The 21,945-nt window shown below is 44.2% G+C and overlaps 1 protein-coding gene across 2 annotated transcripts in view; it reads left to right on the forward strand.

Moving 5' to 3' along the window:
- The first annotated feature begins 1,194 nt into the window (after positions 1-1,194).
- Positions 1,195-21,945, forward strand: part of PPP3CA (protein phosphatase 3 catalytic subunit alpha) — a 192,831-nt gene continuing 172,080 nt past the window's right edge. Inside the window, exon 1 of one of the 2 annotated variants that reach the window (XM_082759507.1) lies at positions 1,195-1,527. In XM_082759507.1, coding sequence (XP_082615633.1) covers positions 1,470-1,527 — 58 coding nt within the window. In that variant the 5' untranslated portion in view covers positions 1,195-1,469. The remainder of the gene's footprint in view (positions 1,528-21,945) is intronic. The other variant, XM_082759508.1, reaches the window with a different exon arrangement.

Here is a 21,945-nt window from a genome sequence, read left to right on the forward strand (position 1 = left end):
AATTTACTGGCCGTGCTGCATTCCTGACGCGCTGCTTCTCCTTCTGCGGCCAGGTGCTGCTAAGCAGTGCCTCCCAGCAGCCAGGGTGAAGGCGTGGGGCATTTCTGCCCGGGCTCTTCTGTGCTCTTGGTGCTTCACCAAGCGTGCTTAGCGTATGGGGAGCTTTATACGTACCTGATGTGGGCTCTGGGGTTTATTTGGGTGGGTAGGAAATGCCTTGCTTGAGCACTGGGTTTGTTTTTGAGTGTTGTGTTAGTGCTGTGAGGGGGATGGCAGGTGGGTGCCTTGCTCTTATGTTCATGGGACCAAAGGGTGGTGGCACCTTCTTCACCACAGCTTCTGGAGTAAGACTCATGGCGTGGTACTGAAGGCCGGTCACGTAGGATGCCGGCTCATGTTTAGGGAAAACACCACAAGGATGGCCAAGCAAACACCCCCTAGAAACGCCAGGCGAATCAAAGCTGGGAATACGCGTCCTGACCGCCACCTTGTTTTCCTTGTGGCTTCCTGAAGCAGCAACATCTGCCAACCAAGCAGCTTGAATGGCACCCCAGAGGGAAACGGGGAGCCGGGCAAGGTGTCTCCAGCTTCTTGGCTGCCCTACACAGGAGCCATACCACAAGAGCTCCCTCAACACCCCTCACCCCGAGGGGGCGCGCCTCATTTTTCCTCTGGAATTAACAAAAAAAAATAAAACCAGAACACCGCTCAGCCCCACAGCCGAGCAGATTCTCCTCAGACACACACCAACAAGCCCCACCGCGGGGCTGTGGGGGTGCCAAAAAGGGGGCACGAAGCCTCTTTTTTTGGGGGGGGGGGGGGGCGCTGCGGCAGGGCCCTGAGGCGGCCGGGGCGCACCTGGGCGGCCCCGCGGTGGGCGGGAGGCGGGGCGCGGCCAATGGCGGCGCGGGGGGGAGCGGGGCCGGGAGGGCGGCGCGGAGCCGGCAGCGGGGACGGGGACGGGGACGGGAACGGGGCTGGGGACGGGGCTGGAGCCGGAGCGGTGGGAGCGGAGCGGAGCTGAGCTGAGCGGGGCGAGCAGGGAGAGCTCAGCGGGGAGGGTCAGGGGGGAGGGAGGGGAGACGGAGCCTGACCTTAAGGAGGAGGAGGAGGAGGAGGAGGAGCTGCGCCGCGGAGGAAGGAAGCGAAGCGCAGGGCTGCTGCGTTTGCAACCTGGCCGCCGCTGCCGGCTCGGGGCTGTGCCTGCTGCTGCTGCCGCTGCTGCCTGCTGACCCTCGGCTGGTGCTCCGCGGCGGGGGGGGAGAAGCCGGCGACCGCCTCCAGCAGCGGGGAGCGGGGGAGAAGCCGCCGCTGCCACCGCCGGAGCTCGGAGGAGGAGGAGGAGGAGGAGGAGGAGGAGGAGGGGGGAGGAAGGCAGCGCCGACCCAGCGGGACGCGGCAACTTGGGGCCACCTCGGAGGAGCCGGAGCCCCAGCCCTGCCCGCAGCGGCGGCCGCCGCCCGGCCGACATGTCGGAGCACAAGGCCACCGACCCCAAGCTGTCGACGACGGACAGGGTGGTGAAAGGTGGGTGCCGCCGCCGGGGCATCGCCGGGCTCGGGGTGGGGGTGTGGTGTGGGAGGTGTGTGTGTGTGTGTGTGTTTTGGGGGGGGTATAAGGGGGGTTTAGGGTCGGGGGAGGGGGCTCGGCACAACGCTTGGGGCCGGGGGGGTCCCCCCGCTGCAGCGCCGCCCCCCCCCCCCCCCCCCCCCTCCGCGCCCAGGCTGCGCAGGGCTGGCTGCAGAGCGAGGGGGAGCTCCGCCGGGCATCCCCCTTCCTCCTCCTCCTCCTCCTCCTCCTCCTCCCGGTTCGGCCCCCGAGGGCTCCCCGACGAGGCTGTCCCCCAGCAGGGGCTGTGCTGGCAGCCCCCGGCCCGCGGGGCTGCAGGGGAAGGCGGCCCCGACCGCCCCCCCCCCCTCGCTTCCCCGAGCCAAACCTTCCGTGTAAATGGCATTCAGCATGTTGTTTATTCGCTCTTCCTATTGCCTTTCACCCCCCTTTTATTATTACATTTTTATCCTTTTTTTTTCCTCCAAATGGAACTGCAGATGTGAGAAATGCAATTGCAGCCATGACACGTTTTTTTATTTTTTTATTTAAGTGGCTTGGAAATGTATCTCCTAACCGAGATACATCCTGTAAAAATGTAGCATATTTCCAGCAATCAGTTATATCACGCCAGCAGCAGGCTTCAGAGACCTGAAGCAGCTCCGTTTAGCTGATGCATCCCCTCTCTAGGTACAGCAAACCCTATTGGGAAGGCTTCGTCTCTTTTATGGTTTGGCTGCCCCCTTTTTTTTTATTTTTATTTTTTTTTGGACTTGTTTTAAAATCTGCCTTGTTCCTGACACATGACCAAACGTCCTGATCTCGTGTGTGACAGAACTTCCTTTGACTGAAGTAGGTGTTCAGCATGAGTAAGAATTGCTGCAGAATTGGAACTGCCATCTCCATATTGACAGCCCCCCCAGTGGTTTGCATCCTAATGGCTTTTGTCAGCAACCACTCTTTTGCATTATTATTTTTTTTTACATATATATTTTTTTAACGTCTGTGATATCTCAAAGCACCGTTTTCTTAGAAAACTCAGCGGTATTGCAGGAATAATTTTATCATGCAATTAGAAATCGACTTTGGTAAACTGAGAAAGTACTGAACGAAACCGAAATGCTGCTCGGGTGTCTCTCATCTCTGCTGGTAGCTGTCTGGTGTCACTGTGTCACATGAAGATTTGCTTAACAGGTTCATTTTTTTTTATTTTATTAAACAGTGAGTTCGTTTCAAGGTCTTAAAATAGTACCTGAAGGGGGTAGCACACAGTAAACTGATTTCTTAGTAGGATTATTCTTTGCTGTATCATAGGCACCCCACACTGCCTTCATATAGACTGTAAGGAAATCTAGCAAGAAAATAATTGGTGGTGATAATGGGGGTAGGAAAAGGTTGCCTTGCTTCTTTTCCATGGGATGTCACTTGTGCTTTCTAGAGGTGAGCAACTGGAGTAGGCTTGCAATGTGAAAATGAATAAGAAATAATAATAAAAAAGGAAATAACACCTTGTTAGCACCCATGCAAGTAGCCAGAGAGTCCTGGTACTGTAGAAGGCAGACCAGGTTTTCTGATGGTGCTGAGATAGAACCTTGAAAGCAACTTTTTTTTTTTTTTTTTTAAGGTTTCATTTCATGTGACATTTTAACTTAATTTGGAAAGGAGATGTTCGTAGCATATGGATATAAGCTCTGGCTTAAGCTCCTCTCCTCCTGCATGCGTGCGGTTGGTTGTTGTGTTGTTGTTGCTTGGCTTGTTCATTTCTTATTTATTTATTTATGCGTGTGTGTGTGTGCCTTAAGCCCTTTCGGTTTGCTGGTGCATGACAGGAGATGTCTCCTTCTAACAACAGTTCTGAGCTGGCCGGTGAAAGCCCCGGCCAGGCAGCGTTACGCAACGATGGGTGCGCTCGGGGAGCTTCCAGCTCCAGCAGCTGCCTGCAGGTTGCTCCTGGCTGCCTGCTGCCTCTTAGGTGGGCTCCTTGGCTGTTTTCCCTGCCCGAAACCATCGAGCATAGCGAGGAGTGGGATCTTTCTGTCGGCAAAAACTGCGTCTCACGCTCGTTTCGCGTTGCTTATTGAATTTTCTGAGCCGTGCTTAAGCTGATTGCAGTCCAAAATAAAGCGTGCTTTTGGGAGAAGGGGAAGATGGCTGAGGAGTAGTCCTTAATGCTTATAAGGTTTTGGTCTTCTCTCTCCTCTGTTTTGCTGTTGGTGCACGATTACATCTGACGGTTTGAGTGAAATTTGCAGATCTGGGGTGGTTGTGCAATGAGGGGTGCAAAGAAGAAATTCAAGTCTGTGTGTCATGCGAAGTTTTCAGAAGCAAATTAACTCTTGGTGAAGCTGACAAAATTGTATCCTTAAAGGGAAAGAGGTTCCTGTATGTGAAGCTGCAGCATGCAGTTACAGTTCAAGTAGTACTTTTTTATTTATTTTTGTGCTCTCCTTAAAGTAGTATGTGCATTGTCATGAAAATTAGACAAATCGTCTTTCATCTGTGGATTTATTTATTATTTTTTTTATCCTGTAGAGGAGCAATGCTTACTTGCAGTTATCAGACCATTCAGAGATGACCTGTACATGCAAATGCTTGCAGGATCAAGGCTCAGGACAACGTAGTGTTGCAGCAAATGCTGACCTGGCATATTTACAGATTGAAATTGCTTTCTTTTTCGTTAGAGGTATGATGCAGCCTTCACCCGGACGGAGCTGTTTACAAGTTCTAGTTCTCTTTCAGGATTGAGAAAGCTGCTCCTTGTCTGCACCGCTTTAAACTCCTGAGACCTGCTAGCCAGAGCGTGGGCTGGGTTGCGCTAGTGAAGGTGGGGATACCTGTCCAGGAAAAACTGGACCGAGAATCCTAGCTCATTCCTCGTGGGTCACAGAACAGCTGTCTGATGTCAACAGCTTTTGGTCACTACTGACATTAGCAAGATATGAACCCCACTGACCTGGAGGGAAAAGCTGCGTGTCAGATTACTTGACCTCCTCAGAATATTCAGTGTTGCGTTACTGCCTTCTAGAAATACTGCTCTAAAGCAGAGTAATCCTAAATCAAAACTTCAAAAGTGAGCCCTAATAGTCATACGGAGAAATAAAAGCAGTATTTCCTGGAAATCTTGCTGTTAGCTAGGTACAGTGATTGATTCTTCTGTGCAGGTCAGATGGTTGTGTGCTTTTGGTTTTGATTTTTTTTTTTTTTTTCTTCCCCTTTGAAGGAAGATGGAGTTTTAATGGAATCCGTCCATCTCAGCTCCTCAGATGGGCTGCTGCCATGGCTCTGGATCCTTGGTGTTGGCAATCCCGTTGTGCATTGTGTGCTGAGGTTATAGCAAGAACTGACACCCCCAAAAACACCAGCCACCAGCCCCTGCTATCTCTGAATCTCCAACCCTGGCGTTGTTAACGATCTCCTAATGTTCGGGCTGTCAGTTGTTTGTAATATAATATGAATGTCAGTTCCCAATCGATATGTTAGCCATCAGTGTTAACTTCAGATTCATGAAAGATAAAACTGGTGTTTATTGCCGTCAATAATAGGAATTAGCCATGAAGTTTAGGGTTTCCTTTAGTCCAGGGGAAACCTCTATGCGTTCTCCAGAGGCTGGTGTACCAGGCTGGTCTTTATAGGGGTGCTGCAGAAGCCTTCCTGTGAATCAAATACATTTTTTTTTTCCAGCATGTGTGCACCCTGCTAGTGCTGGGCTGTCCTGTGTTTTTTGGGTAGTTCCGTGCCTGACCTGAGCATCAGTAGTGCTGGTGCAGTTGGTATGTGTTCTGGTGTGAATCTAAGTATTAGGAAACCTCTGCTGAGGATATCCAAGTGCTACTTGGATAGTTACAGCTGGCCAGTGGCAGGAGATGAAACTGTTTTGTGCCCCTCCTCTGAGGGTGCTGGAAGTTCAATATCTGCCTGATCCTCGCGAGGGAAAGGAGGGAGTTGCGTTGTAGTGGTTTCTATTGGCATAGGAACGCTGACTCTATTTTTGTTTTTAATTAATTCAATTTATCCTTGTAATGCTTAAGAACGCACTCAGAGGGAGCCTGCATCTAGGTTTAAGTGATGTTACCGAGTGGAGAACCCACCTTGAGCTGTGTGCTCCTCATCCCTTCTTACCACCCTTTTTAGGGTGGTCCCCCCTTGGCTTTGCTACCTTTCTAAGCATGGACCCCCAGTAAATTCATAAAACAAGCTGTAGGAGAAGCAGTTGAGGACAGAAAATGAGTGGATGTGCTCACTTCGTCCTTATCTTACAGGTACTTAGAAAACAAAACAAGGCTGGCTTATTTTCTTACATGTAACCCCTATGTTCTTGCGTCTCATGGTCAAAACTCCGTTAATGCCTGTAAAAAAAAAAACATGGCTTCTGTCAGCTGGATGCTGCTTGGGTATGGCAGCCTGTGTGTGTCTGACACCCTGTGAACCCGTGTACGTGTGCCTGGTGCACAGCGCTCGGCGTAAAGGATCGTGAGCGTAGTAATGAGAAACCTAAATAAAAGCAAAGTACAGCGCTTGACAGTTACGCTTGTGTAATTAAACCGGTGATTTATTTTGATTTGTGAACTCTCCGTACCTCTTACTCATTAAGGTAATTTTGTAAATAAGGCTTTACTGAAACAGCAAGCCTTTTACTGCATGAGGAAGAACCACGCGTGCACTGGAAGACACCTTTCTTACGCAACTCGTGTTGCGCTGCATAGGTGGGAGACTTTCCTCGTGCTTTGGACTGATATGAGGCAAGGGGGGGAAAAACTACCTTATCTGTGTGTTTAAAACCTTTATGTTTCTGAATTCTGTGTGGGCTAAAGCTGTCTTCTGTTACGTGCTCTTTCTGGCTGAGCCCAGCGAGGGGAGTGGTGCGTTTGATACCAGTGGTGGTGGTGGTGAGAAACTTGAAAGAGGAGTTCATGCTGGATGTTATCAGTGCTTAACTTCAGTGGAAAATATGAGCCAGTTGAGGTAATTTTCCATAGGGGAATGTTGTGCAGGGCAGTTGTTTCCTCTCTGCTATCTATTCCCAAATTCAATGGTATCTACTTCCATTGCGTGCATCCCACTTGGAGATGAGAGATTCTACATGGTTACGCTCGCTTCTCTGTGCGGGTTGTGGCAGGAAGATAAAATACAAAATATATTTATCTCTGAGTATACAACCTGATACTCTCTTTATTCTTCATAGTTCCGTGTCTTCCCGAACTCTCACGATTCTTCTCGCCTGGTATTTCTTAAGGAAATTTATCTCGGGCAGTGTTAATACCTCAGCATGCTGCTTATTTGTCTATTGTAGCTTATATGTCCCAAACTCATCCTCTTTTCTTCAGCTCCTTCTGTTTTGCTGGGCAGCTCCTACTTAAAGTACAGAAGAAACACAATTTAGGTTTGGTACTCCATCAAGTATGAATGTTAGTTCATTTAAGGCTTCGCAGTGATGTTGAAGCAGCAGGGTGTGGGGGATAGTTCCTCCTTTAGAGCTTTAAAGAATATGGAGAAAAGCACTCCCTTAAGAGTATTTTAAGACACAAAGATACTGTTTTACACTTTTTTTATTTTCTCAAGTATGCCATAAAAGAAGCCACAAGTTTCTGAAGTAAAAGCCACTTCAAATCTCCTTCATGAAAAGGTGCCTTCTGATACTCTTTTATATGTGGTTTCACGAGTCAAATGCAAGTTGCCATTACATATCGTTTCTTCTGCTGAATGCTTAAATCATTTCCTGTTCTGATAATCAGTCATTTACCTTGACTTTACCCCGTAAAAGAGCATTTTATGGCTTCTCAGTTGATAATGGTGAAATGCATCATCCCGGCTCTGAAAAACACTTCAGCGTCCGTGCGGCCTAGTTTGTGCGGGAGCGGGGCTCGGTGAATAATCTGCTACTTGGCTTCTAGCTGCCAATGTAGCAGTGTTGTACCCTGGCTACATCCTCCTAACCATTTATTCCTTGCATGGAGGAAGAGATGTGTGGAGAAACAGGGACGATAGGTGCCGTGGTGGTGAATTTTAATCTCAAAGATAAAAATCCAAACTACTTTACTCCCCCACCAGAAAGCCGATGCTGTTGAAGTAACACCCCCAGAGTAGGATCTCTTTGACAGTCATTTCCATGTGTTTTAAGCTGAGTATGAGGCCTATTTTTATTAGCGAGGTTAGGCATGTTCACGTTGATATGGCAACACTGGTGTGTGAGGAGAACATGACTGTCTTAGTTAAGATTTTAATTATGATGCCAACGCAATTTGCAAGTTGATAGCGCTTGTAGTTGGAGCTGGAAAGGAGAAAAAGTGGAGTGGAAAGGCACCAGAGGTCAAAAGTGATGTTTTTATTTAGGAGTTAATTCCTGGGTGTTTGTGGGTGGGGTGTCTGCGTTGCACATGCTAAAGGTGTAGATTTTTGTAGGGGTTTTCATGAAGCTTTGGAAAATATTTTGCTTAACAGTAATTTTAACAAATAAACCTCTTTGTACTTAGAAATCAAGGTGTGCTATACTGAACTTCCACTGCAGCTTTCTGTTGTTTTCAGTCTTTTTTTTTTTTTCTTAATGCTTTCTCCCTCTCAAGTTTCAGTGTGCTCCTTCTTTTCCTGTTCAAACTCTGTCCTTGTATTCTTTTTAATTTTATTTTTTAATTCCCATGATGCCGTATGTTGAGCAGCTTAAGTGCTGCCTGTTTGTGGTTGGGATGCACTTCACCTAAGGTAAGAGGTGCTCTGGGTACAGCGTATTGCCTTTGATGCATCTCTAGGTGCCTGGGGAAGCGTGTGAGAACAGGGGAAGTGTGTTATGACTCTTCCTCTGACTTCTGTTGTAATTCTGCAGCCAGCTGCTGACTCTGTAGCTTTCTTTTCAGTGACTAGCTCCACTATCAGTGTGCTACTCAAGCTCTGCCCAACTTGTCCCAGAAGGATGTCTGTATTTTGCACTTCAGCTGCCGCTTGCAGGTTGCTTAGCAGTAACATTGGAAGCTCACAGCATGGCTCCTGGTTTTAACTCATGTAGCTTGCAAAAAGTTATGTGAGAGCTAGCGTGGTCATTAGTGGTTTTAGTTAATTTGGGAAGAGAAGCAGTGTAAGCACTTATGCTTTGGTGTCTCTGCAGCCCGACGCAGAAATTAATTAGCAAGGGAAAGTAAGATTTGATGAAGGTGGTAATACTTGCTTGAAAAAAAGTGAAGTTCATCACGGATGAGTGAACTTCAAAGCCTCCACCTTAAAGTCAAAGCGTTAAAGGTATAGAACCTAGTCTGTATAGAGACTAATCTTGGTGGCAAAGAAAGAAGAAAAAACTCTCCTAAAATATAGTTGCATTAAGCCTTAGCAATATTGATAGCTTTTTTTCCCCATTTTTCAGATAAGCATATATGGATTGATTAAAATAATTTAAGTTTGCATTTTGGGGTTTTTGAAATCAAGAAGTTCTCTGATGGGATGAAGCAAGCATTGGTATGAAAACGCTGGTATTCTATACCATACTCTTTTTTCTCCAGGCAGTCTTTTACATATATGTGGCTTAGTGTGGAGTTGATGGACTGGAGGGGAAAAAATGGCAACAGGTTTAACCAGAGAATTTATTCAGAAGCCTAAAGCCAGGTTACCTTTTTGTGGTGGTGAAGTTCTCACCAACGAAATCAGTAGGAAATCACCCCCTGCAGAGCAAACTGTGCTATAATGTTGGCTCTGATTCTTGCCAATTACACAAAAATATCAAGCCTGCACAGTGTTGCCACAAGAAAGGAAGTGCACTTTGACCTTGTGATTGGAATGGTGAAAATAACACGTGTTAATAATGGGTTATGCAGATGCGATGTTGCAGACGGTCTTTAGCACTCACTCTGGGCATTGTTCAATAGACTTAATTAATAGAATCCCAACTACAGTTTTCTGGCCTAATTTAGTGTGACTAGGGCTTAATTTTTAATTTAAGCATTTGTGAGTGTCCTCATGAAGGTAGGTTATACACAGTTGTTTTTTTTTGTTTTTTTTTTTTTTTTTCTTGCTGGTAGTGACAGCCAAGTAATTGTGTGGCCAGATAAAAGCTAAGTTCCTGAGTTGTTCGTGTTTTGGACTACCCATCATTCTGAAATAAATCTTTAGTGGTCTGGATAAATAGCTCAAGGGGAGAAGAAGAGGCTGAGCTCCTTCTCTCCTTGGTTTTCCTGTTCTTGAGCTTTTTACGTTTCTTTGCTGTGGCTGTATGTTACTTGTTATAACGTCCCAGATCAGTTCCTATGGAGAAGGATATATGCCGTGTATGGTTGCGTGGTAGTCTTTCTAAAGCGTTTGGAGTTCTGGAATTGTTTCTGACATGGAAAACCTGGTGGTAAAGTGAATGCTGGTTTTCTTCAATAAATCAGTGTTTTTATTAGTAATGAGGAAAAAAAGCAGCACGGGGAAAAAAAAAAAAGGAGCTTGGGATGTGTTTCTGGTCTATAATCCTATATGGGTGATTTTGGAGGGGAAAGCACATGGCTAGAGAGAAACATATGCTAATGTATTTTCTCTGGAAATTACATGAAATTGCTTGAAATAGTATATTCCAGGTTCTGCAGAGATTTTTTTATTTTTTTTTTTGTGGGCATACATACTTTTCCCCTAGCTTTTTCTCCATCTGTCAAGGAGTACTGTTCCAGTAGAGAGATGTCTCTGAAAATTCTTTCTTCATCTATCTCTATATTTTTTTATTTTTCTATTTTCACATTTTCTTTGCATGTGTGTTTGAATCCTTACGGAAGACTTGATTTGGTTCACATATATAGTTAACAAAACAATTAAAAGCTGCTAGATGGGGAAACCCACCCTATTGCTGGCCTTGGAGAGAAGATGTTTCATCATCCACTTTGGACTTGAGATATTGTTCTACTCAGCAAATTTGGAACAAATTTGGCAATTTCTGGCTTATTTCTGCTTTTATTCCTGCAGAGACAAGTTTAATAATTAAATACCTTTCATTTACAGTGATTTTTAAAGGAATTTAAAATAATGGACAATTTGAATGCTGAGCCATTCAGACAAAAATTCAGAGCCATTCCCCAAAACACACACACAGAAAAACAACCTCAAAACCCACAAACACAACTAAAACATCAAACACAGCAATTTAAATAATTTTTTGGTCTTTTTTTTTCCGCGATGTTTGCCAAGTTTCAGTTTGATGTAGATTACAATGGTCATACTGTGTTACAATCTTTGAAAAAGTGCAACTGGTCATTAGCTACAATGACACGAACAGCTGTAGTATTTTATGATAACAGCTGGGAACAATCTAGTTCTCTTCAATAACTTTTTTTTTATTGTTCCTTTCATGCCGTTTTAAAATGAGAAAGCGAGATTATTGTATTTGTTCTCTACTTTACACCAGGGATTTCTTCGTGGGCAATGGTGGCAATTAGGTATCAAAATATCGCATTGCTGTTTGTGACTTGGAGCGCTTCCCTTCGCAGGACCTGTTTCATAACCCGCTGAAATCTGCAGGAGTTGGAATCTTTTCATTAACTTGAGTAAACTGTGAATCAAGTCGTCATCCTGTGACTTACGGTTTTGCTTTTGCTCTTCCTTTTCAGTGCCTGATTTCTGTCCACTGTAAACTGTGTTGTTATATCCGACCTTCTGTGGCTTAGGCAGGACAGCGTTGTCTCTTATTTTCACCCTGAGCAAAGCACGCTCCTGTTTGCAATGCTGTCATCTGGCAAGCAAAAAGTGAGTTGTCTGTGTGGCTCTTTAGCTCAAGCAATAGTTTGTTTTGTTGCTGTGTCTTCAGAAATTGTCTAAAATGTTTTCCATACACGTATAAATGTTTTTATCACTAAAAAAACACATAGGAGCCATTCTTATGTATAAGTTGTTTTGTTTTTTTCCTGTGTTCTGCTCACGTGGAAACGAGCTTTATTTAGTAGTGAATGCATCTGGGTTGCCTTAAATAAAAGGTAGTCTGCTTTGCTTAACAATTTCTCTGGCATAATAGAGTACGTCCTAATATTAAAATCACAGCGGTAGGACGGAAGATGGACATAGCAGATGTGTGTAAGAGCGTAATTTTCCTCGTTGGGAGACCTGTAGCTCTGTGCTGCACAAAAATAAGGATGTGGGGAGGGGGGGAAAGAGGAAAGCGGGGTGGTGGTGGCTGGTGTGAGCAGCTGCCTGCCTAGGAAGGAGGCCAGCAGCCTCATCAGGTGTGCTGGCCATGCGTCTGGGGAGGTTTGGGAGCAGGAATAAAGACTGCAGTGGACAAGGGCAGTGAAGCATTACGCAGGGAGTCCTGGCTTGCTTAGAAACCGAAAGCACGGAGCTGTTTTGGGAGTGCTTTGCCTAATGAGTTGTTTTGGCTCAGGTGGGTACCTTGGATTTTTAGAGGTGTTTGTGTGCAGCGGGGCGGGCCGCTGTGCCCAAACCACAAGGGAGCTGGGCTGAATCAATAAACTGGCAAAGGCACTTGGTGAAACTTTTTTAGTGATACTTTGTGTGTACAGCCCTAAAGTAGGTTTAAGTTATCTGCGAATGATCTTTGTGTGCGTGGTGGTGGTTGTTTTGAGTGTACAAGATAAGGTTACTTTTGGTGGAGGACAAGGAACAGTGAACTACAAAAAAAAAAACAAAACTTTTTTTCTTTGTTACAAATGGGGATGAGCCTGCATTCATTTCAGTTAAGGGACTAGCTTTAACTTATGGGTGATCTTCTACCTTAGCAGGTGTGAGCGTATGGTGTTTTTTGGTCACAAGATATCCTTAATTTTAACAATTTATCCTTAACATCAAAGATAATTTCTCAGTCACTTGTAACTAAAAGGCATGAGCTTTGACAACTTCAGGGTCCCAGGAGGGTTGGGGCTGGAAGGGACCTCTGCAGGTCATCTTGTCCAAGCCCCTGCTGAAGCACATGGGCCCACTTGCCCAGGATCATATCCACCAGTTGAGGTCCCCAACCAGTCTGGGGAGCCCAGAGCTGGACACGCGGGGCAGGACTATGCTATTTCACTCATCTTTTTTCTTTTTGAAATGTCACAGCAGGCAGTTCCTGTGTGAAACGTAAATGCAAACGAATTTATACACGTAAAGTTCTTGCACGTGAGGGAATAGCATGTCCTCATACCCTCTAACAAGATACTGCTGCTTCTCCAGGGCTCTGAATCCCAGGTGGCACCGGTCTCACACGTAAACAGGACCTGTTTACCACATACACCATGTCACAAGAGGAGGGATAGCACCCTTATTAACCCAACTTTTTGTACTTTTTGTACAAAATGTGAACTTCACGTCTTGTATCCTATTTTCACAGACAATACTTCGCTGTAGGACATTGTTTAACCTAGGCCTAGCTGTAGAAGTACTGCCAGTCAGAAAGTTACTCTGTAGATACCTTTTTGGTTATAATCCAGTTGCTATGGTTTCTGAATATGTATTAGACTTCTTTTTTTTCCCTGGCTCTGTGGGAGTTGAAATAGATGGATTTTTTTTTTCATAGGTAATCTTTGAGAATTTGCCAACAGCCTCCTGGGCTGCATTAGGAGGCACGTTGCCAGCAGGTCAAGGACGTGATCCTGGCCTTTACTCAGCATGGGTGAGGCCTCACTTGGAGTACTGGGTCCTGTTCGGGGCTCCCCAGTACACCAGTGATGTAGAGCTACTGGAGAGAGACCAGCAATGGGCCATGAGGATGACTGAGGGCCTGGAGCATCTCTCTTCTGAGGAAAGGCTGCGGGAGCTGGGGCTGTCCGGCCTAGAGGAAAAAAAAAAAAAAAGGCTCAGGGGAACCCAAGCAAACATTTTTGAGTTACTGAGAGCGTTGTCAAACATAGAAACAGGTTGCCTGGAGAGGCTGTAGAGCCTCCATCCTTGGTGATATTCAAAAGCTGTATGGATGTGGTCCTGGCTGGCCTCCTCCAGGTGGCTCTTGCTTGAGCAGATGACCTCCTGAGGCCCCTTCCAACCTAAATGATTCCGTGATCGTCTTTCACTGAATTCTTTTAAATGGATAATTGAAGCACAGTTTATCAGTTCACAGGCCTTTTGACCAGACATGAGAGAGAGAAACCTTTCTTCCTTTAAAAATGAACAGTTGGGTCTGATAATGAGATCTTCTACAGGAAGAATGCTTTGTGTGCTTATGAGGATCCACCATAAAATACTTACTTGGAAATAACACCCAGATATGATGTATTGGGGAATCACGTATTTTATTTCTCAATTTCTACAGAAATTGACATATCCATATGTAGATTGCAGTGTGGCTGGCAAAACACTTGCATAGACCACTTCTGATGAGTTTCAGAACTTTCCAAGCATTGACAGCTTCAACATTTTGTGGAGCTTAAAAGGGGGAGCAGGAAGTATGTCCACTGTAGTTTGCTTTGGGCAACTCTAAGAGAAGTTGGAAAAAGCTTTTATGTGAATTTTTTGTAGTCATTACAAAGGCTTCTGATATGATGGCCAGAAAGGTCCGTTTTCTTTCAATTACTGGATGGAAGTTATCTTTTACTAGTCTTTGGTTCATCTGATCTTTTCATAATGGCATGAAGATTAAAACTGAGATTGCTGTCAATCAGTAAAAAGCTTTGAAAATTGTGATAATGAAAAAGGTTTTGTCTTTCAGATCTGAAGTTCTCTTTGCTGCTTTCTCATGCTTTTTTATTTCCCTGTGAAGGTACACGTTGCCATGCAGGGCTAGTTAGGAAACACTTGAGTGCTGTATGTATAAACATAAAATCAAACCTGCGATAAGTGAAGTTACTGATACTACCCTTGTAGAAGTTCTGAGCAAGTTCTCTATGTAGAATTCTTAAATAATTAATCTGGATAATGGCCTTTTTTGTTGTAGTGGAAACATGGCTTTCTTGCATTGTGCAGTTGACTAGATAGATATATTGGAAGAAAATGATAGGCATTCAGATACTGTAATTTGAAGTGAGAATTGCCTCAGTGCTCATATAGATCATATTGTATAATAAGAAATGGGACAACAGATGAAAGAAGTTTAAATACATTTAATGTCTTTGCAACATACAGAACAAGAATCAGCAAAGGATTTGCTAGTTCAGCTCATACGTCTTTGGCCTAAGAATTTGTTATTAGAGAAGTGTATGTCAGAAGAGTCATTGCTATGGGGAATCTTCTGGTCTCCAAAGAGGGATTCAGGATGTTAAGAGTTGCCATAAAGGTACTTGTTGAACAAATCAAAAAGGCAACAGGGTGAACACAGGTACTGCAACTTGGCAACTGAACACCCAAGAAGAGCTGAGGAGGTGCTTTGAATAGGTGGAAATGAAGAGCAAAACAAAAAGCCCAACAACCATCAGGTGCTGTTAATGGCATATACACGTTTACCGTAAGCATGAATGGATATTCCAGTAGTCTTTCTTCTAGCCATGCTGCAAGGCATTTCTTCCTAAATTGCTTTGACACTAATGCCCTCTTCTTTTGTTGAGGTAGAGGCTGTGCCAAGAGAAGGCTTGTTATCAAAGTGGGCACCTGTCATAGTCACAAATATTTTACTGGAGGAAATTGTTTCTGTGGGTTATAATCATGAAAATCTTCTTGAACGAACTGATCTGTTTCCTGATGCGGTGATATATATATATCGGGCAAGGTTAAAAGCTGATTTCAACTTGGGCCATTTTTAATCTGAAACTATAAAGCAACTCCTTGAGATAAATAATCTTATCAGCAAGTATTAAAAATTCACCAGAGTTTTGCAGGACTTCCAAAATTGTTGCCTGAAGTGTGAACGTAACGAAGTTGTGCAAAGATGAACCCCAGTTCCATAGTGATTCCCCCAAAATAAAGGGCTGTGTGAGGGCAGTGGATTCTTCCCGTGCCTTGATACAGGGCTAGGATTTTAACTGCCTCCCTAAAGGTTTAGCAGAGAAAAACCTGTCTTCAAAGGTGCAAGGTTTTGTCTTTGTTCAAAGAAAATAGTTGGTGGCAGTAATAACGCTTCTAATGCGCACAGCAGCTGAGTGAACGTGAAAAGTCAGTGGGATCAGATGGCGTGTCTAGCCAGACAGTGCTACAAAATCCTTTCACAACTGCATTTTAACTACAGAATGAATCATCTTAGCCTGAATTTTTTAATCTAGCGTCATGGATTATTTTGGTTAGAAGTGTTCATTTCAAGGTGTTCACCTTGCCTCCTGAGCATCAGTCTTGAAAAAAAAAAAAAGCTTATTTAAAAAAAATAAATCGTAATGGTGCATTTCTAAACAGTGGTCTATAAGCACGGGAATAATATACGGCAACCATTTCATTGCAGGAGTCCTTGTTGAAAGAAATGTATTTTTTTAAATTTTTTTGCACCTTTTGGACCTGCAAAATCGTATTTGTTGTTGAGCACCTGCCAAGATTTGTCAGCCTCGTTTACTGAGGGATGAGTCTTCTGGAAGTTTCGGTAGGCTGGGGATCCAGGGAAGAGCAGGCTGGATTAGTTCTGAAACTTTGAGTGCTGTAGGAGGCTGGGAGAGAGCAGGCTGAATTTATTGCTGGCGCAGTGCTCGGCAGCGGTCAGAGAGGATAGCGCTCAGAGCTAGGGAAAAACACAAGTGGCGTTTGAATTACCTTCCCTTGTCTTCATCAGCCCTTGTCACAAGGTTATCCTTATGCCTTCCATCTGCGAATGCTAATAACGTTGTAAATATTTCCTGCAAGCTGAGGAGACTCTGCTTTCGCATATTTTGAATTAAAAAAGAAGAAAGTTACTTCTGTACTGGCTCACCCTGGCACGCTCTAGTTTGGAACTGTGCTATTTAGAGGCAACTTTACGTGTGAGTAGTTCAAAGGAGAAATCTTTTCATTTGATGTGACCTTCACTAGTGAGGAGTGCTGAGTATGATAAATGGACTGGAGAGCAGGGTTATTTATTCATGTGTGTGCATCCATATTGCATTGTAGAAGTCTCTGTTGAGTGGCTGGTTTCTCCTGAAAGATACCTGAAGAAGAAAACAGGTCCACAGAGGTTGTGTGTTTGTACCTGGCAGTCCTGTAGTACAGTACAGAGCTGTTACTGATATTAGCAGGTGAGTCAGACCTTTAGTTCAGAACTGGAAATAGCAAGCATCCGAACAGTTCCTATTGAGCTGCAAATACCGTCACATTACTGGTGTGTTTCTGGTGGAACAGCATCCTCAGTCGGTGCACGTGAATGCACTTCTCATGTACTGGTGGTGTAGTGAGAGGAGCAGGTGCTCTTAACCAGAACCAAACCCGTGTGTAAGGGAGAGGTTAAAGGCTTTCTGCTGATAACCCACCAGTTCTCTTTTCAGCCCTTGACTTCCAGTTTAGATGGGGAAATGATGGGGGTAGTTGTGTGGCCTGGGAGGTCTCATACAGGCAACTGCATTAATGCTTTGTGCCGTATACTAGCTAGATTTTGACCTTAACACTTCAGAAAAACACTTGCCTTTTTCACCTCAGAAAAGACTGAAGTCTCAGGCTGCTAAGTCCTACTGAAAATGAATGATTTTGTTCCCGAGTTAACCCAAATGAATGCCTTTTGATTCCTTTTAACAGCAACAACAAAGCAATCTAAAACCAACCAAAATTGTGTACAGCTGTACAGGATCTCTTCTTCTTTGTATGCAAATTTGGACTTGATGAAAAAGAGGATGTTTTCTTGCTTTAGTGACCTTGCTGCTCTAAAGCCTCTGTTAATATGGCCTGTCTAATGTCATAACCTTCTTCTTGAACAAGAAAACTGATGACTGGAATGCATGTTGTCAACTTCTGTAATCTGGGTACTTGAAATATTTACAGTACCGTGATTACTGTAAGACTTCTTACATATACACACGCTGTAGCATTCTTAAATATTTTCGCCTTTCAAGTCTACTTCCTGGTTTGTCTCTTACAGTAGATTGTTGCTTGTTTTTTACCTAAGGTGTTTGGCAAAATGAATCAAATACAAACCCCTTGACCTCCTGGCTGAGGTTTGCCATGTAGATGATTAAAAGATTTCCTGCTGAGGTGGGTGGGAGGAAGGAGCAACCGTGCAAAGCCCAAAGCTTTCTTGCAGGCCTCAAACCTCCTCAAGCACCTCCTGAAGCTGCCAAGCTCTGTACCAGGGAGTTTCCAAAACATTTTTGTGGATCCAATGAAGGGCATTGAGCAGCAGGGGGATAAATCCTGCTCTGCTGGCGAGAGCTCTGTGCTTGAACAGCCACCTCAGGTGGCTGGGGCTGACCTATGGGTTATTGCCCAGCTGTGTTATTTCCAGGAGGAGCAGGATGCAAAGGAAATTCAGGGCTTGGCAGGCCAATACGTCTCCTTCCCATTGTGCCTGAGCTGCGAGCAGTTGGTGTCACACCTGACTGAAAAAGCTTCGTTCACAGCAGCAGCCTAAGCTCCTTGTTTCAGACCCTGGTAGTCGGCCCAACGGGAAGCAATAACGTAGCCCCAAACTACTACAGCTGTAATCTTTCTTGCCTGCAGGGCAAAATTCACGGAAAAAAAACCTTCTAAAACCTGGCTACAAACTCATTTAATTGAATCTCATCTTTTAAACTGGGCATATCTTGGAGGGAGTCCAGGGCGTGAAACTGGAGAGGATTTGGTGGCAGTAATAGATGATGTTCTCCTGTAACTGGATTGCCAGGCATCTGTTTTCTGCCCCGGAGGAGGCAGTGCGAAAGAATGTGCCCACCCAGCGATAGGCAAAACTTTGCTCTTGGGTTGCTCCTTGCTGGGGATCTTTCGGACACGGCTGGAGTGTAGAGCTCTGAAATGAGGCTTTTGGAAGTGGTTTTAGTCCTTTGGCATGAGAGGAGTACCCACAGCAGGAAGATACGGAGTTGGCTTTTTTTCTTCTAGTCCGAAATTGTGCAGCCAAGTCCCTCTTTTTCCACTGGAATTAAGGGTGGTCCTAGATGCTATGCTCTGTGTTATCTGTGTAAGACATGTTTATCTTTGGCTTTCCCTTCTCCCCTGTAATCTAGCAATTTTCTTTATGAAATCTAGGTGCTTTGGTGTAACTCCTACCCAAATGAAGCATGCTTTTTGCTTGCCACTCCCTCCGTGGAAAGGCCGAGAGTTTAGATACCAGTTTGCAGATGCTGATTGTTGTTTAATTCAGCTCAGGTTTTATGGCAAGAAGGATGATGCAAGAAGACGAAACAGTGAAGAGAAGATAAGTATAAATAGAAACAAGTCATGCCTGGATATCCAGTGATCTGACTTCTGTCTTCCTTCAGAGATTCTCTGTTCGTGTTTGCCTTAGTCACCAGGTCTTCACTCCCTGTCTGTGGAGTTAGTCTTCCCTAACAGTTGTTCACCTCTGTCTGAGAAATTCCTATTTTTCATTTTTTTATTTAGCAGTCTACTCCCTTCTCCAAAACATCTCTTGATGGAGATGTACATAAACTACCTCAAGGTTTTCTTAAAGAATAGTGGAAGCAAGCCCACTAGTTCTCCCAGGAGGAAATCTCAGTGAGGTCAGTCATATTCCTTTAGCTTCTCTTTTGGTTTTGTTCCTTCCTATGCCTTGTAAAACAGTCAGGAAGATTTCTCATAAATCACTTTTAATTTCCTCTTGTGCAGAATACAATCCAGTATGGACTTTTATTTTTCTTACAATAAATCTACCAGAAATTGTTGTACGGGTTTAAAAAAAAAAAAAAAAAAAAGCCAGGTGTTACAAACATATCTGATGTTTAACCTCACTCAGACCTTTCTGTTATTGATCTTGCATTTGCTTGATCCCTGTGTGGTTAAGTTATTGGTTCATGGAATAGGTAATTAGGGTTCACCTTACCTGTATAGCCATTGGTTATTTTGACCTGATTTAAAATATTATAAATTCAAATACATATTTAAATAACTCTTGTGAGCATCTTACTTTGTTTACATTATTCAGGTTTTCAGGCATTTTAGGGTTTTATTGAGGGGACCATGAGATTAACAGAAGTGCTGCATGGAGAGAGAACTTCAGAAAGGGGGAAGAGGGGAAAGAATAGACAATAAAATGTTTTGTTCTCTACCTTTTTTTGTGTTTTGTTTTCATTTTAAGCCCAGTGAGAAGGGGGAAACTTTATATTTTTCTGTTTCTAGCTCCTCTGTTACATGTTGGCATCCTCCTCCTGTTCTGAATACAAGTTACTGGAAGGAGAAATGGATCAGGTGGCCTTGGTGGGAGTTAACACACCCTGGGATCCACAGCAAACTCTGAAAACGCGCGGTTAGTTACTGGAGTTTGTTGTGTGACATTGCACATCAAAGTAAATGACAACAGAAATTGTATTTTGCTATGCTGTTTTTTTGTATGTGTTTTTTTTTTTTTTCTTTACCTTCTCTGAAACACAGAACGAATTCTTATCTCTCCAAGTCCACACGTGCTCAGCGGCCTTCCCGTGGTCTTGCAGGAAACCAGCAATGTTTTGGCCTCTTGAGTTGCAGCCCGGTGCCTCAATCTGTTGTGTCAACGCTGCTCGAAATAGTGGTGTCTGGTGCTACCTGTGTGACAGAGCAGTTCGGTCTGGCACACGCCCGCTTTGCCTGTTGCTTAAGTCGAAGCACGTATTTTATCCTCTAGGAACACCGTCCTGCTCTCCCCAGCCGGGATTCCAGAACAGAAGCAAGGGTTGATCTTTAAATGAGAGTCTGAATCATTGCAGCGAAGCCTGGACTTTAAGTACATTCAGGTGTCCTTGCGTTTTCAGTAGCAAATCTCTTTTCCAGAATGGTCACAGTTAATTTTTATTCCAATTTAAAAAAAAAAAAAAAAAGGAACTTGCTACTTTTTTTTTTTTTTAACTTGACATTTTAGGATGGAAAGCAGTTGAGCTGCTCACAGCACAATATTTGAAGGTTTGCAATGTATATTTAGAGTCTGTAGCTTTTTTTTTTTTTTCACAGCAGCTTTTGTTTTTGATGTCTCTAACTTGGTCCACATCCAGTCTCTCTGGCACTGGGAAGTAGGTCTGAACAGCAGCGTGTCTCCTTCAGGCAGTGGCTCAGGTGAGCAGTCGCTGAACTCCCCGAAGGCTTTGCTGTATCTTAAGGCTGTGTGCATCACTGGTATTTCCTCAGACCTTGAGTGTGTTCCTAGGCATTCAGCCAAACAAGGAGTATCACAGCCCTTGAAAACTGGTTAGATCCTGGTATAGTGTGCAGTCTTTCATAGGTACTTTGTTTTTATATAGCAGTGACTAATTACAGCAAATGCCGTCTGAAAAGGCTCTTAAAATTTGAGGAAGGTCTTTTTTTTTTAATATAGATTTTTCCTAAGGCAAACTGATTATTCTGTAGAATCTGACTCGCTTGTGGTGATTTTTCTCCCTTAAGAAAATCTACAATAAATTCATGGAAGAGCTGTGCATCCAGCATATACTGCTCTCTGCTCCTCTAAGGGAGAAAGTATTGTTAGGATTTGTAAGTGCAATCAATTTACAGCATTAAGGAGGACAACTAATAAATAACTTTTTTTTTTTTAAATGTTTTCCTTGGGAGGTGGTGACAACAGTTAAAAAAGGGAGTTTTACTTTTCAAGCAGAAGTTGAAATTGCTATTTGTAAAGTGTGTGACTTCTGAAAAGGGCTACCAAGATTCATGGGTCTGTTTGCAGGAAAAATCCTTCTGTGGGTTGCAGATGCTGGCTTAGAGGAGTCCAGAGAAGAAACCCTGTCCTATTTTATCTTTCCTTCCACTTTGTCTCTCGCTTTTTTTTTTTTTTTTCATTCTTAACTGAACAGTGTTGATTTGTGACATGATCTGAAACACAATGAAAACAAAGTGTGTTGACAGGTTGGCATTCACGGCGCTTTGGTGCCAGGAGGCTTTTGGAAAAACACCTAGTCCCAACACGTACAAGGAGTCAGACCAAATACTGTATGGGAGACTGCTTGCGTTTTGGTCACTGCAAAATAGGGACGAGTTGTTATGGGTTTGTAGTTGAGCTGGGCTGTCAGCAGTGTTGCCCTTCTGGGGATGTGGGTATGAAGTGGAAAGGGCTGATTGTGTAGGTGTAGGGTGGGATTCTGTCTCTCTCTCTGCATTGCTGTTAAGTTGCAATCATTTTGTGCATTAACCAGCATTTTGGGCGACCTCCCAGTCATCTGAAAGTACGCTGAAGGGGATATTTGTGGGTGTTTGTGTAAATCACTCCTGTGGAGGTTTTGCAGTGTTTCATGCAGGAGCCGTATTCCTGAGCGTTAGCATCCCGGATTGGCCATGCACAGAACCAGACCTTTTCTTCACTCTTGTCTATTAATAAAGTATTTGCTTCAGCTGTGCAGAGACCGCTGTGCTCTTAATTCGACTAAGAGCTGATGAGAGCTCTCCAACAGGTAGCAGTGGAAGAAGAAACAGCCTGGCCATGCAGCAGGGCAGAGCATTGCCTGCTAGGCACAACGGCAGCCCCAGCAGTCCCCATGGGCTTCTCGCAAGAAAGCCTCCTCGCTGAAAGATGACAAGTTTGCTGTCGAG

Source organism: Aythya marila, assembly GCF_965140915.1.
Source record: "Aythya marila genome assembly, chromosome: 4".
In the NCBI taxonomy this organism is placed as follows: domain Eukaryota; kingdom Metazoa; phylum Chordata; class Aves; order Anseriformes; family Anatidae; genus Aythya; species Aythya marila.